This window comes from Miscanthus floridulus, unplaced genomic scaffold (genome assembly GCF_019320115.1).
Source record: "Miscanthus floridulus cultivar M001 unplaced genomic scaffold, ASM1932011v1 fs_636_3_4, whole genome shotgun sequence".
Classification (NCBI taxonomy): Eukaryota; Viridiplantae; Streptophyta; class Magnoliopsida; order Poales; family Poaceae; genus Miscanthus; species Miscanthus floridulus.
Genome location: NW_027097043.1, coordinates 1 through 15,790, shown reverse-complemented (window position 1 = coordinate 15,790; position 15,790 = coordinate 1). Strand labels below are relative to the sequence as shown.

Genomic DNA, 15,790 nt, shown 5'->3' with positions numbered 1-15,790 from the left:
TTGATCTAGCAATACTTAGTTATGGATCAGAATGAGAATCCGAGGATTAGAAAGTATGCAACATATCATTTCTTATATATTATATATATTCAACTTGGTGGCTAATTTACACCGCTCGCTTTGTACACTATATTCATGATCCTAATCTAGAATTGCATCAGGAACGAGCATGTTCCTCATCCCCTCTGCCCAAAACCACATAGGGAAGCAATGATCAGAACCCAGATAGAGGGAAGGCTTCGCCATCGAGGCTCGAAAGATCGTCACTCAGTGATTCAGTCCTCATAATCTGCTGTGTCTTGCAGGCCCCTAGCTCATCCGAGAGCCTCTCGCACAGCTGTGGTACATTTCAACAGAATTGCACTTTTAGATGTAGCACCGCATATAAAGGGCATACCCAGTGCAGAGAGCTCCCGCTCTGTGCGGGGTCTGGGGAAAGGTGTCAGTGGCAAGCCTTACCCTCGCCTGTGCAATGCGAGGAGACCGCGACTCGAACCCGGGACCTTCCGGTCACAGGCGGTAAGACTCTACCGCTTGCACCAAGCCCGCCCTTCGTAGCACTGCATATACATCTGCAATAATTTAACTGGCAAAAAGAATGTAATATTTGGAGTGCATTGTTACCTGTCTATACAATGTGGAGTCCCCATGGGATTTCCTAAGTTCTACAACATATAATGATGGCCCAAGCTCAAACACCTGAAAGATCAGAATTGTACTGTAAGACCAACTGATATATATTCTTTTCTGCATTGAATTGAATAAAAGGAAGGTGTCCTGTGTCATTTTACCTCGGTGCACACCAAAAATGATGACGGATTCCTGGAATTCTTGGAACATTTGCTATTCTTCAAGACTTTGAGCTGCAAAACAGCATGATTTTTAGTTCAGTTCAGCTATCCTATCAATTTATATAAAATTATGCTATAGTGATTATAATATATGCTTATCTACCTTGCTTGACCCCCTATTGACTTCGAATCCCATCTCCATCACAACGCTCTCGATCTTGTCAAATAAATCCTTGGGTGGATGCGTTGAAGTGAACCGAATCTTTCTTTGAGCTGCATCCTGCAATGAATCCACGAACCATAAAAGTGAGGTAGATTTTCATGTCTGACTTTTTTATCAACATTCAACTCTCAATGTGCAGGTATCCAGATAGGCTCATGGGGATAGTGCTGACTGAGCTATGTGCAGTTTATAGAGAGAAAAGCATGGACTATACTAACGTTGTGCTGTTAATTGAACTGTACAAATATAGGGAATCAATAATGTATAAACACAAACCTCTTCCTCGAATAAACCAGAAAGATCAAGGGAAGAAGCCATTCCGATCAACTGAAAAGCATTGATATGAGTACACTTTTCCTGTGCTGGTTCATCAATTTGCTTCAGGAACAAGAAATCAACAGTCAGTTTTAATCAATATGAAACCAAAAGAATTGAGTAGTTTATCCTATTCCTATGTCCTCTCAAAACTTTATATACCTCTTTTATTGAGAGAACTGAACCGGGAAGGACCTCTTCATCATCATCGTATGGAACAGCAGGTACATAGTCCTTCTTGAACCACTCATGCTCTCTGATCCCTGTGATGTTGATCCTCTTCATCGGATTTGGTTCAAGGATCCTTTTAAGAAGGTCCTGTGCGGCAGGTGAGAGCCACTTTGGGATCTGACAGTCTCCCTTGAAAATCTATATACCAACAGAGCAATTTGGTACTGTCAAGATGGTCTCTCAACTTCTGTAGATTGCAAAATTTCAGAGCTTATTTTGTACTAATACCAACCTTCTGATAAAGAACAACAAGATTCCTGTCATCGAAGGGAAGGTAACCAACAAGCATCACATAAAGAATTACTCCACAAGACCAGATATCTGACAAGGAGCCATCGTAACCTCTGTTTTGCAAAACCTGCATGAATTTATCACACAATTAGCACCTAGAGGAGAAATGAAAGAACTTGCTTATTTCGTACTACTTTCTGTTGTCGGTTTTTACCTCAGGAGCTATGTAATTGGGGCTGCCACATGTTGTGTGCAGAAGTCCATCATTCTGAAAGTTGTGAAGTGCATGCTGTTTGTTAAATTACGCATACAGAGGAATAATTATATATACAGCACAAAGCTGATCAAATCATATCATCGTACCCCGAGATGTTGAGGTAGAGCACTAAGGCCGAAGTCAGAGATCTTGATGTTTCCTTTCCTATCAACAAGAACATTCTCTGGCTGTAATAGTAGAATAAAGAAGAAAATTGCTGTCACAGAAGAATCAAAGCCCTACTTGAGTTCCACGCTGAAAAGTAGTATATGAATGCAAGAGAAGCAACTGATAAGCAATTCTAGCATCTACAACCGGATGTAACGACAGATTAACAATTATGTGAATACCTTAAGGTCTCTGTGGTAGACACCTTTATCATGGCAGTAGCTGACACCATCAATTAGCTGCTGGAAAAGCCTCCTGCCCTCGTGTTCAGACAGTTTTCCCTTTATAGCCTTTGATAGTTACAATGGGAGCAGAAACGAGTGTTAAAAAGATGAGGCGCTAGTTTTACATGCAAACAAACAGTATTGATGATGTAGTTTTGGTGGCTTACAATCCTGTCGAAGAGCTCGCCTCCGTTAACAAACTCAAGCACCATGTAAATCTTTGTTTTACTAGCAGCAACCTGCAGAGAGAAATTGATCACAATATCAGTCACCGACCCTTTTTTTTGCTTCCAGTTCCACACAGGTCACTTAATCATTGTTATTCCGTCTTAACATCCCAGGGCGTTGGATATTTTCAGCAACTACGGCCTGAATGAGATAAGGGTAGAACAATGGCTTTGCAGGACGGGATGTAAACGATTGCTGCAGGCAGACAAATTTAGCTTGTTTCCCTGCATCTTTCCCCGGCTCAGTTTGGTCCTCATCACAATTATTATCCTGAATGCTCAAGGGTTCTTTGATTCTAGTACTAGGCGTACTCGATGCCAGTGTTTTGTAGGGAAAAACAGCATGTTCAGCTGGTGGTGATATAATCGTGGATTATTACTACTGGCTGGTTTGGTGTGAGAGAAAAATACTGTTGTGGCTAGAAATTTACGACCTTTTACGACCAAGCGAACAGGCTGAAAGGCTTCCTTAGGTGAGGGAAGTTGTTGAGCCTGCTCCTCCAAATCATCAATCCCCAAACTGTTCCGCGGTTCTGTCGTCTCTGTGATCCGGATCGGTGAGATTGGTTGCTGCAAGCCAACAATGACTGCTCCGGAGCCCAGAGACCGATCACAGGAAGGCACACAGAGTTGGTGACCGCGGGCCGGGGATGGATGAGCCAAGGGGCCGTGGAACACGTGTGCGGGGCCCGCATGACAAGTGTTGCGAGCAGGCCCACGCGGTGTGGCCGTGACATGGTGCACCCAGCTCACGAGGAATGCTTAACACAGTACCCGCCTGGCCAGATGTACGGGACCGTGTGAGGCCGACGTGGCGGGCCCACCAGGGAGCCGGCCACATGTAGCCTTAGCCACATGGCCCGACGGGTAGCCCACAAGAGGCATAATTGCCCTTTTTTCTTGGGAGTTATAAATCATGGTTAAAAGTATTGATGACATGTGAGAAAAAAAATAGTATTTATTGGCGGATAAGTCATGATACGACCAAACAAGCCGGCTTTGCGTACCGCCCGGTGGGCCCAGCCCTTGGTGGCTACTGTGGGTAGCGGAAACCATTAATTCGGCCGGCTCGGCTCGGGTTCAGTAGAGACGAGACGAGACGTACCTGACGCTTTCGATGTGAACACTTCGGACTCGGAACACTGCAAACTGTGAGGCTTGAAATGTCTCGCTTGAAATGCACATGGTTTTCACCACAAAAACTCAACAAACTGTGAGGCTTGAAATGTCTCGCTTGAACACTGCAAACTTTTTTTCTTGTTATTTATTACTACCACAAATCCACAATCAATTTCACAAAAAAAATCTGGGCAAATCGCATCGTTTTCTTGCAATTTTTTTTTTTGTTGAGTTTTCATTCAAGGAGCCCGTGAGTCTTCTCTTTTGCTTTGGAACCCCCGAGAGGCCAAGAGGTCTGGGACCTGTTTGGCTCCTCTTTAAGCCGTTTCTGCTGATTTATTCGACTGATTTGTTTAGAGAAAAAAAATACTATATCATGACCGATAAATCAACTTATAAGTCGGTTTATAATGACAGCCGAAAAGAGCTCAGAATAACCAGGCGCAGGCCTCTATGGTGGTGGTGTGGCGAGGCGAAAGCGCTTCATGCCCCCACCGTGACCGGACAGGGGCAGAGGGGCTTATGGAACCAAAACAGAGCTAGCGGCCGGACTAAACTCCGGCGAGATGCCGAGCGGCGCTGCTGGAAGGACCGGCCGGCGGTCAAAGCTCCCGCGGGTGTTTTCCGCGTGAACAGCATTGAGAAGCAAGCGACGAGAACTGGCAGAGGAGAATTAATTGTTTCTTCCGCGCAAGCAAAACCGCTAATCCTTATCTTGGTTCCAAGTAAAAGCCACATGTTCCGTTACTTGCAAGTTAGTACAACTTGGTAGCCTAATCTCTTACGGAGCACTACAAGTTAATTCATTTCTAGCGTCATGGCAGCCCACGGGATCGGATATCCTACGAGTCCAGACAAAGAATTGGTAGTCCAGCTGGAATTGGAAGGAGGAGAAGCATCCGTCCAGCAAGAAATGAACCACGGCAGGGAATGAATGATAAGAAGAAGGGGAGGTTGAGGTTTGGTGTGACACGCACACGCACACGCCACGCACCTCGTGCAAGCGGACGACATTTGGGTGCTTGAGCAGCTTCAGCGTCCCGATCTCCCTTCTAATCTGCCAACGCCAGGAACAGAAATGAAGCTGTCAGTGGACGATGGTCGACGGCCGGCGGACTGGATTGAAATTCGAAACGGTCCGAGCAGCTTCATCAGCGTACCTGGTCGTCGATGCGGAGGGAGAGGATCTTGCTGCGGTCGAGGATCTTGATGGCGAAGTGGCCGCCGGTGCCGATGTGGCGCGCGTACTTCACCTTGCCGAAGTTGCCTTCCCCGAGGGTCCGCCCGATCTCATACCTCCCCAGCAGCGACGCCCGCGTGCACTCCGCCCCCGCCGGCTCGCCGTTCACCATTCACAAACGCACGCGCGCCGGATTGCCGAGAGAGGTCGTGTGGCCGACCTTGCTGATCCGTCAATCTCTCTGTCTCTCCCGGTCTCGCTCTGCTCTCTGGGATGGAACCGGCCAGCTGAGGAACGGCGGACGGATGGATGAGGCAGGGAGGGAGGTGGAGGGAGAGGGTGGAAGGGGCGGGGTACTTATAGCTCCGTCCTGCTCTTCTTCTAGCCTCAGTCGTCGTCTACCCTTCTCCTCTTCCCTTCTTGTCTCTTGTGTTGCAGGCAGAGCCTTTCGCTTGCTTGCTCTCCGTCGCCTCAGCCTGAGGTTCCGTGCAATGTAACCGGATGGGCAACTGGTAAACGCACACGCAAAAGCTTCTGTCGACGACTATTAATTATTACGGAAATGGGACAAATCCACGCGGGCTTGCTGCTGCTATGTCCACCACAGCTTCGTACCTCCACAAAACACAAATAAATAAATAGCCGTCAAGCCATGAACTGTGCTTCTGTTTGATTGCGTTAGTTATCTTCATAGCCAATAAAATGAAACAATTTCTGTGAAACTTCCAATAAGATATGATCAAACGATAATTCTATTTTGCTAGGTAGTCAAAGAAATAGCCAGATACCTTAGCCAAATGGCTATAAACTATAGACACAAATATATGTACTCCAAGTCTAAAATACATATTTTCTTTATCCTTTTTCCCAAGAGTCCCCTTCACATTTGACGCGGCCAATACTAACACAATATCAAAGAGTTTCATTAAAACATCCAACAAACACATAGACAAGACTGTCGATCAGCTTGCCAAAGAAAAACCATGTGGTAATCAAACATCGTTAACTCGTTTGAAGTTTTGGCAATAGTTCGATTTTTTTTTGTTTGATTGCAAAAGGAGTTCGATTTTGTGCAAATAGTACTCGGACCATTTGGGTGAAATTACCAAATTTAGTTTACTATTTTGCCTGCTTGCGGACACTCTAAAATGGAATCTGTCTCATTGCCTAACATAGTAGCATCTCTAACGTATGTAGAGGAACAACTTGACCACACAACAAGCTACCGTTGCATCGCAATTGCCCCACAACCCATCGCAATCACCTTTTTTATTTTGGTGGTGGTAGCCACTAGAATATGTGATTTGTAAGGGTTTTATGGACTCGAAGCTTATTTAATGTCTTTCTCTACAAATATAATCACAAGTAAGCCTAAACTCTTGTGCTATTTTTTGTTATTTTCCGAAAAAAGTCTACTGTGTTTATCCTAAGTTGTTAATTCACATGCTTGATTGTTGCACCAACAGAACACATGGTAGCTTTGCAGTATGTTTACGCATACTTCATTTTTGATGTATGACGGTCACGCTATGCAACACAACATAAACAAAAAATATACCAATTTGAGTTTTTGTGGTTGTTATTTGCAGTTTATATATACTTAACAACTTAAGTGATCTTTTCGCAACATATAGGTTTGTGTTTCTGTTTCTCTTGTGACAAGATCTCTACTACTTCCTCCATTCCAAATTACAAGTCGCTTTTGACTTTTCGGGTATAGCGATTTTACCAAAAAAAAAAGTCAAAACGAATATATCATAGCAAAATTGTTATCCTACAAAAGTTAAAGCGACTTATAATTTGGAACGGATGGAGTAGTAAATATGTTTATCTTGTGTTGCTGAAAGCATGGGTGACCTTAGCAGTTTTCTTCTTTCCCCCTGTTCTCTGTATATACGGAGGAACGGGGCTTTACGTCATCGGGCGGTAGGAGAAAACCGCCCAGGGCTGGAGGCCCATACTGGCGCCGACGTGGGCGGGGTCCCTCGTCGCTGCGGGGAGCGTCTACCTGGCTCACATGGTTTCCGTCGGTCGGCAAAGATTACCGTAAAGGCCTCGTCCCTCTGCCTGTCAAAGCGCATCGCGGGGGCAGTTTGGGAAACGAGCGTGTTGTGTTGTGGAATGAAAAGAACAACCAACGTGGCCTTGGACTGGACTGGACAGACAACTGGACAAGGGAAGGGATTTTAAAAAGGGAATAAAAGATTGCGTGCATGCAGCGCGTGTGTACAGTGAATGGATAAACAAAGCCGAGCTGGATGGCGTCAAGTAGCTGCGGGACGGGACGGTGGGGTCATCGGTGCTCGATTGACCACGCATTTGCTTAATTTGCTTCAGGAGTCTAGGGCTCGTTCGGCTAGTATTAAAGTCGGCTGAAGCTGATTAGATTCTAGCTGATAAACCGACTGATAAGTTAAGGAAACAAGCCCCTAGAGGAGGAGGGGGGTCGGGAGTTGCCATCGCGCTTCCTCCGCTCGACCCATTCATTCTCTGCCCGTACGCATCATCGTCAGCGCCCACGAGCGTACTCGTCTCCTAATACTAACTAAACGACGAGTCCTAATCCACTTGATTATATTATAGTATTAGGCTCCGTTCGCTTCGCTAAAAAAACAAGCATAAATACTGTTCCGGCTGATTTGGTGTGAGAAAAAAATATTGTTCTAGCTAAAAAAAACAGACTGAAAAAGACGGATTATAAAAGAAACGAACGGGGCCTTAATAGTTGATGAAAGGGCCCCACTGGCACTGCACGTCGGGGGAGCTTTTTGCTGCTCCGGCCTCCTCTTGAGGGGCTAGATTCGTTAGTGTGCGCCTTTGGCAGGCAATTGCTCGATCGGGACATGTTGGAATCAAAGAATTAAAATTAATGGACAGAAACGCCTCATGGGTCTCATGCTTTTTACCACTCCTGGTGCGCGTTTGATATCTCAATGTGGACATCGGTGACCACCCATTGTAGAGAGGGAGGGCAAAAAAGATGAGTGGGAGCAAGAGCCAACAAAACTTGTGGTTGTGAATTGTGATGTGGAGAACAAATAAAATCCTATATGTGTCTTTCCCGTTTCAGAGGCAGGGAACAGAACATACGAGGGCATGCCATGAATCACTCCATGCGTATATATTCTGCCATAAATGAATTGCTGTTGATCCTACAGACCATGAGATGGGCCGCTACACTAGCTATTGGGCACTGATGAGCACATATGTAGCAGTGAACACCAAGCAAGCGAGAACAAGTAGTTGGCGAAGTATCGGTGACGTGTTTCTTAGGGCTGCATATATGCCCGATCATTGCTCGTTGCTCATTGGCGAAGCTTCCATTATCTTTGGTGTTAAGCTGATGGAGTTGTGTACGGCGACTGCATGCACACGTACTTTTCCGAATTATTTTGCGGTTGAAGATTCCTTTTCCATGATTTGGGGGCCCCATGCTAACCGGATATACTGAAGAGACCTACTGGCTACTACACGTCAAGATCCTGTAGTATTACACTTCTAAAATAACGCACTGGGGACCCCGCCAATCTCTACGAACGGGATTGAAAAATCTAGCAAATCGATGTGGTGGACGGATCTGCTGGTTCAGAAGTGCATTTGATCTTTTTCTGGTCAGGTTTCATCAAATTTGTTCCGTGTCATTCACTGCTATAGAAAAGGTCTATAGCAACGAAATATTTTCTTAGGAGCAGCCAGTGATGGAGGCGTCTTTACAGTGGGCGTGCTATATTTTAGAAAAGGGTGTAAAGCACCGAAGGAGACTGTGTATGGTGTTGAAAAGGATTGTCTGACACACTGGACATTGCTATATTTTGTGCTTGAGCTACTCATCATAAAGGCTAAGTATGGTTGGTCAGACTGTAGTTTCAATGATCTATTGCGTCTCATGTCATAGTTGCTGCCACAACCAAACTAAGTTCCCGCCAACACATATCAAGCGAAGAAGGTTATAAGTCCATTAACAATAGTAGTTGAAAAAATCCATGCATGCCCCAACCAAAGTATTCTTTTTCGTGGCAACACATTCAACTCACTAGACAAACGTCCCATGTGTGGGGCCAGTCGATACAAGAACAACGACCTTTACGAGATGTGATTGCACACCCCCATAGGGGACAAGAGGAAGAATGGTGGGAAAAAGGTGGTACAAGATTCTCAACCCCAGAGGACACTCTATTAGGCAACGATGCAAAGCAGAGAATAATTCTTGCCTTGGTAATGTGGTACTTGCTAGTGGTCGACCGCTTGAGGCGTATGTTCCTAAACCCTAAGGAAGCCGCACTCATGACATGGTGGAATGATGAGCGCAAGGTGGTTGATGATGTGATTGCACACCCGGCTGATGGTACTCAGTGGCAACGCTTTGATGACAAGCACAAAGATTTTAGCGCTGACCCAAGGAATGTATGGTTTGGCTTGAGCACCGATGGAATGAATCCCTTTAATGAGAGGACCAACGACCACATCACGTGGCCAGTGATCTTGACCATGTATAACATCCTAATGTGGCTATGTCAGAAGAGAAAGTACCTTCTCCTCACTATTCTCATTTTGGGTCTGAAACAAGCAGGCATTGCTATAGATGTGTTCCTCGAGCATTTGATGCAAGAAATGGAGAGACTATGGAGGTATAGGGAGCCGATGTACGATGCGTTCCAAAAGGAGGACTTTATATGTAGAGCCATGATCTTTGTTACTACCAATGATTACCCCGTGTTGTTTGCTTTGTCTGGACAGATCAAAGAGAAGACGAGATGCTTAGTCTATTTGGATGGTACTACATGGGTGTACCTGGATGCATTCAAGAAGATAGCTTACCTAAGGTACTGACGCTTCTTAAAGACAAATCACAAATACTATAGCAAGATATACTTCAGATATTATAACAACAAGTCGGAGAATGAACCCCCTCCAGAGAGATGAAAAAACGGGCAACACGTGTTTGAAATGGTGAAAAACATGTGTTGTCCTCGGAAAGAAGAATCCGGATGGGACAAAAAAGATAGAAGCACACCTCCTGTCACCGGCGTACCTTTCAAGAAATAGTCAATCTTCTTTCAGTATCTGCCTTATTGGCTGAACTTGGAGGCCCCTCATGCCATTGATGCTATGCACGTACAGAAGAATGTCTTTGAGAGTCTCATTGCTACCTTGATGGACACAAGTAAGACAAAGGATGGTCTGAAATCATAGAAAGACATGGTGTAGCTAAATGTGATGCAGAGCTTCACCTGGTACCTAAGGGTAATGGAAAATACACTCTGCCCATGGCTAGCTTCAACCTGACCCCTGAAGAGAGGAGGGCGATATGCACTTTCCTTAGGGGGATCAAAGTTCCAACTAGGTTTTCATCGAATGTGAAGAGGCTAGTGTCGATGAAGGACCTATCAATAAAAAACTTCAAGGCTCACGATTGTCATGTGATGCTAATAGTGTTCCTACCCATTGCACTCAGGGCTATAAAAGCTAGAGTTCTTGAAAATGGCCATCGCCCGCATGTGCTACTTCTTTACGAAGATCTCACAGAAGACGATTAGCAAGAAAGAGCTGAGTGACCTACATGATTTCATGGTGAAGACCCAAAACCAACTAGAGATGTGTTTACCTCCTGCTTTTTTTTGATATAATGCCACATCTCATGATTCACATAGTTCATTAGATAGAGGCCCTAGGCCCTTGCTACTTGCATGAAATGTGGTCCTACGAGCGGTTCATGTTGGTTCTAAGCCAATATGTGCATAATCCAGCATACCTAGAGGGCTCCATGATAGAGGGTTACAATACTGAAGAAGTCATCGAGTGCTGTCAAGAGTACCTAAAAGTACAGAGATGGATTGATAAACCCGATTCTCGTCACAACAGTAGGTTGGCTAGAAAGGGCACCAATGGGAGAAAAGTGTTCATCGACTATGATTATAAAGAAGTGAGTCAGGCACATTATAGTATCTTGAAGAGTACAGAACTGATGCAAGCACATTGATGAACACTTGGCTATCATTAGTGAGGAGAGAAATGGTTGTATAGATGAGTGGGTTATGAAACAGCACAAGCAACGATTAACTACTTGGTTGAAGGACCAAAACATACCAATTGAAGAAACCACAGATGATATTACCATTAGTAGGTTGGCGACGGGGCCATCGAGACAAGTGACATCTTGAAAAGCGTATGAGATCAATGGGTACACATACTATACCCACACAAAGGATAGTACATGTGCGAACCAAAATAGTGGCGTTCAAATAGAAGCTCTCGAGGGAGTGGGGCGAAAGATCCAATTCTTTCGCATCATTAAAGATATATGGGAACTTGACTATAGAATGAATATAATGGTGACCCTATTTCGATGCCGCTGGATCATACAACACCAAATGAATGAGATTGGGTTGACAGTCATGGACCTTGAGAATCTAGGCTACCAAGATGACCCTTGGGTGCTCGCTTTACGTGTCGCACAAGTTTTCTATTTACCTGACCCACAAAGTAACCTCCCCCCAAAGAAGAAGACAACACGTGGTTGCCTCCGGGAAACAGCATATTATTGGAGTTGATGGTGTGGACGATGTTGATGAGTACAATAACTACACTAAAATGCAGCTATTCACAGAGTTTCCTAAGAAGATTAGTGTTGTGGAAAAGAATTTGCCCAAAGATATATAGCCATGGGAATGAAAAGGTGTCAAGGGGAAAGTTGTTACGGGATAGCTAGTTCTTTAACATGGAGTGTTTGTGTAAGTGTGTGTATCTGTGAGACTTCATTTATGTATGTTTGTGAGACTATATTTATGTATGTGTGTGCGACTATATTTATGTATGTGTGTGACTACCACTTTGTCAAATGAAGAAATGACCAAAATAAAAGTTGTAGATCTTGATGAGTTCTACAACTTTTATATTCATGACTTTTTCAGCTGAAATCATTTTGGGTATCAAAATATGGTTTGAAGTTGTCAATTTTTGAAATTCAAAATTTAAATTCTCCAAACTTTGTCACATGACAAAGATGACCAAACTAAAATGATAGAGCATGATTTTAGAAAATTTTAGGAAAAAAACCATCGCATTTGGAATTAGTATATGATTTCTCTTTTTAATCTGTGGCTAAAATTTGCAACTAGTCTTTCTCCCTCATACTAACACCAAATGCTATGGGAACACGTGTGATTTCTCTTTTTAATCTGTGGCTAAAATTTGTAACTAGTCTTTCTCCCTCATACTAACTCCAAATGCTATGTTTTTTCCTAAATTTTTCTAAAATCATGCTCTATCAATTTTATGTTGGTCATCTTTTCATGTGACAAATTTTGAACAATTCAAATTTTCAATTTAAAAAAACTACAACATGCAACCAAATTTTGGTACACTAAATGATCTCAGCTGAAAAAGTCATCAATATAAAAGTTATAGAACTCATCAAGATCTATAACTTTTATTTTGGTCAATTCTTTATTTGACAAATTATTAGCAAACATTGGTCACAAATTCATGAATCTCACACATAGTTTATGAAACTAGATGATAGATATGTCAATTTGTGAACAATGTTTGCTAACACTTTGTCAAATGAAGAAATGACCAAAATAAAAGTTGTAGATCTTGATGAGTTGAATAACTTTTATATTCATGACTTTTTCAGCTGAGATCATTTAGTATTTCAAAATTTGGTTTGAAGTTGTTGTTATTTGAAATTCAAAATTTGAATTGTTCAAAGTTTGTCACATGAAAAGATGACTAAACTAAAAGTTATATGTCTTGATGAGTTAGACAACTTTGATGTTCATAACATTTTTATTTGAGGTCATTTAGCATCCTTAAATTCTATTCGAAGTTTCGAATTTCAAATTTTCAATTTTTGAAATATGTTTTTAATTTTTTTGTAAAGAAGAAAATCTAGAATTATATATATCAGCAAATTGTTAATATATATATATTTTGTACATATATATATAATAATAATAAATATTATATTAATTTACTTTGTATTTTTATAATATATAATATACAGAATTAACAATAAAAAAATTGTTAAATATTTTTAGGGGCGGCTAGATCAGGAACCGCCCCTACAATTAGATTTGTAGAGGCAGCTCATAACTTCAACCGCCCCTACAAATCGGTCCCCTTATATAAGGAAAGGGGTGCGCGAGCTAGAAAATTGGCTAAGTCCTAGGCACCATTCTCTGTTTGGACACCGTCAGGTTGCCAGATTTTATGGCGGCGCCACCGCCGCTGTTGACGCCACCGATCGCGCGCTCCCTCCCTCCCTCCCTAGTGGTCCCTCCCCGTCAGCTAGGGTTTGAGGCAGCGGCGGTGGTCACGCGCTCCCTCCCCGATGTCCCTCCCTCCCCGCTGGCTAGGGTTTAAGGCAGCGGCGGTGGCGGTCGCGCGCTCCCTCCCTCCTTCCCTGGTGGACATCCCCACTGGCTAGGGTTTGAGGCGGCGGCGGCGCTTCCTCTCTCCCCAGCGGTCAGATCCTCTCCGGCTAGGGTTTGAGGCGACGGCGGTGACGGTCACGCGCTTCCTCCCTCCCTCCTCGACGGGCCCTCCCTGGCTGACATCCCCGCTGGCTAGGGTTTGAGGCAGCGGCGGCGCTTCCTCTCTCCCTGGCGATCAGATCCTCTTTGGCTAGGGTTTCAGGTAGCGGTGGCGGCGGCGGTCGCGCGCTCCCTCCCTCCCTTCCCGGCGGTCATGTGCTCCCTCCCTTCCTGGCGAGCGCACGCCCCCTTCCCCAGTGGCCATGCACTCTGGCGTCGCGCGCCCCCTGCCCCGGTGGCTGTGCATCCGACGTCGGCGTGCGCCCCCTGCCCCGAGCCCGCCACCCCTTGCTCCCCCGCGTCTTCTGCATGTACGCCCCATCCCCTAGTCCACCATTCTTGCTACACTGAGGAAGAACAGAGCTGCTCCTTAGGATGAATTATAGCATGAATTATTTGTCGATTATTATTTGCATGTTTGTGGTGGATGAATTATAACATAAATTTGTGGTGGATGAATTATAGCATGAATTTGTTGATTATTTGCATGTTTGTGGTGGATGAATATATCACAGTTAGAACAGAACATTCTTTTTCATAGTTAGATCACAATGAGAGGATGAATATGAGCTTGTTGCATGCTGTTGCCTCAAATGTATTATCTGTTTTGACACTAGTGGATAACTGAATGTTACTGTGGTTAATATCTTGGGTACATTTAAGGTCAATATCTAAAATAGAAATACCTATTGCAAATTTTTTTTATCTCAACTAAATGTATGTGCTTGTGCAGTATTGGTAATATTTCTGAATGGTTGCTAAACTATCAGGTCTAAGAATGTGTATCTTGCAATCATGAAATTAAAATTTTGAGCCAGTCATGTCACTGCTATGCTGATGTCTAGTTCAAATTATTTTTAGTCAGTCATGAAATTAAAATTTTGAGTCAGACATTTAAGTTGTCTCAGCTCATTAGTCACCTATCTGTGTATTAAATATTAATTAGCTTGTGTGTGCAACAATGCTTCCTTGTGCCGAATTTTTAGTTAAGTGTGACCTGATCCCTATGTGTTATATCCATGGTACTATGCATTACTATGTGTTATATCCTTAGTTAACTTACTGTTTTTTCCTCTCCTTTGCTCTCATATCCTTTGCAACAAATGCTGTTGTTTCTGTGATTATATATGGCAGTAGCTGATGCATTTTTGGCCTACTCTCCTCCTCTCTCCTCTTCTCACTTCACTCTACTTCTCTCCTCTCCTCTACTAATACTACTTCTACAACTCCTCTCCTCTCCTCTACTACTAGTACTTCTACTACTACTCTCCTCTTCTCTCCTCTCCTCTCCTATCCTTCTACTACTACTTCTACTACTCCTCTCCTCTCCTCTTCTATCCTACTACTTCTACTACTCCTCTCCTCTACTTGTACTACTCCTACTCTCATCTCCTCTCTTATATGTTTGGCAAGCAGTAGGTGCTATATTTTTTAGACAGGCAACGGCTGCTCTATTTTATTTGGCAAGCACTAGTTGCTTTCCTCTACTCTATGTTTGGCAGCAGCTGCTCTATTTTTTGGCCAACTCTCCTATCCTCTCCTCTCCTCTGTTTTTGCTTATGATGAAATTGTTCAACTCCATACATTATCTGGAATATGAGCTGATGATCAAGAACTTGTGAGGAATTGACATCATTACCAGCCGCCCCTACATTACCTTCTCGTACTTCCCTGTTATGATGTCTTTATGCTCCAAGTTCATGATCAAATGATGATTGACATGTTTATGAGGCCTCTACTTTTACTCTTTTTGTGATCTATTGCTGTCAAGTATTTTCTGAAATTTGAATTTGAATTTGGCTCATCTTGAATGGAGTGTCATTGCATACTAGTCTCCTCTAGAAGTTTTTGGCCTTGTAGTGTCATTGGGTTTTCTTTTCTTTCCTCCTCTACTATTAATGATTGTCATGTTAGTCTATCATCTCACCTAATTCTTGAATCTTGACGTGCCCAATTCACCATTCTACTACTCCTCTACTACTTGTACTACTCCTCTCCTCTCCTCTCCTTCTACTACTGCTGCTGTTGTCCAACTATCCTTTCCTATCATACTACTACTACTCCTGTTCCATACTACTCTTCCCTGTACTTCTACTACTGCTAGCTAGTACTACTTCTACTACTACTAACTAGTACTACTACTACTATTACTATTGTTGTCCTACTATTGTTGTCCTACTACTAATACTACTGTTGCCACTACTACTCCTAATTCATGTCTATTTTCTTCAATTCCACTCATAGGAAATGGGCTCTTGCTATGTTGTTTTCAATGGGAAGAACCCTGGGAT

General features: G+C 43.4%; 1 protein-coding gene and 1 pseudogene across 2 annotated transcripts; both read right to left on the bottom strand.

The window, feature by feature from the left end:
- Window positions 1-46: 46 nt before the first annotated feature.
- On the bottom strand, window positions 47-5,466 carry LOC136532487 (CBL-interacting protein kinase 1). 2 transcript variants are annotated; one of them, XR_010778244.1, is made up of 14 exons: window positions 4,946-5,466; window positions 4,780-4,842; window positions 2,607-2,678; window positions 2,398-2,505; window positions 2,155-2,235; window positions 2,006-2,059; window positions 1,793-1,918; window positions 1,492-1,698; window positions 1,291-1,392; window positions 955-1,071; window positions 792-863; window positions 625-699; window positions 460-560; window positions 199-337 (listed from the first exon to the last, which is right to left on the bottom strand). XR_010778244.1 is itself a non-coding variant. In XM_066525081.1 (13 exons), exons 1-13 carry the CDS (start codon window positions 5,135-5,137, stop codon window positions 215-217), a joined length of 1,392 nt encoding a protein of 463 aa, XP_066381178.1. In that variant the 5' UTR covers window positions 5,138-5,465; the 3' UTR covers window positions 47-214. The 2 variants fall into 2 exon arrangements, 1 of the variants encoding a protein (XP_066381178.1); XM_066525081.1 differs by lacking the exon at window positions 460-560 and having other exon boundaries at window positions 47-337; window positions 4,946-5,465.
- LOC136532489 (uncharacterized) lies at window positions 2,685-4,756 on the bottom strand (annotated as a pseudogene).
- Window positions 5,467-15,790: the final 10,324 nt, after the last annotated feature.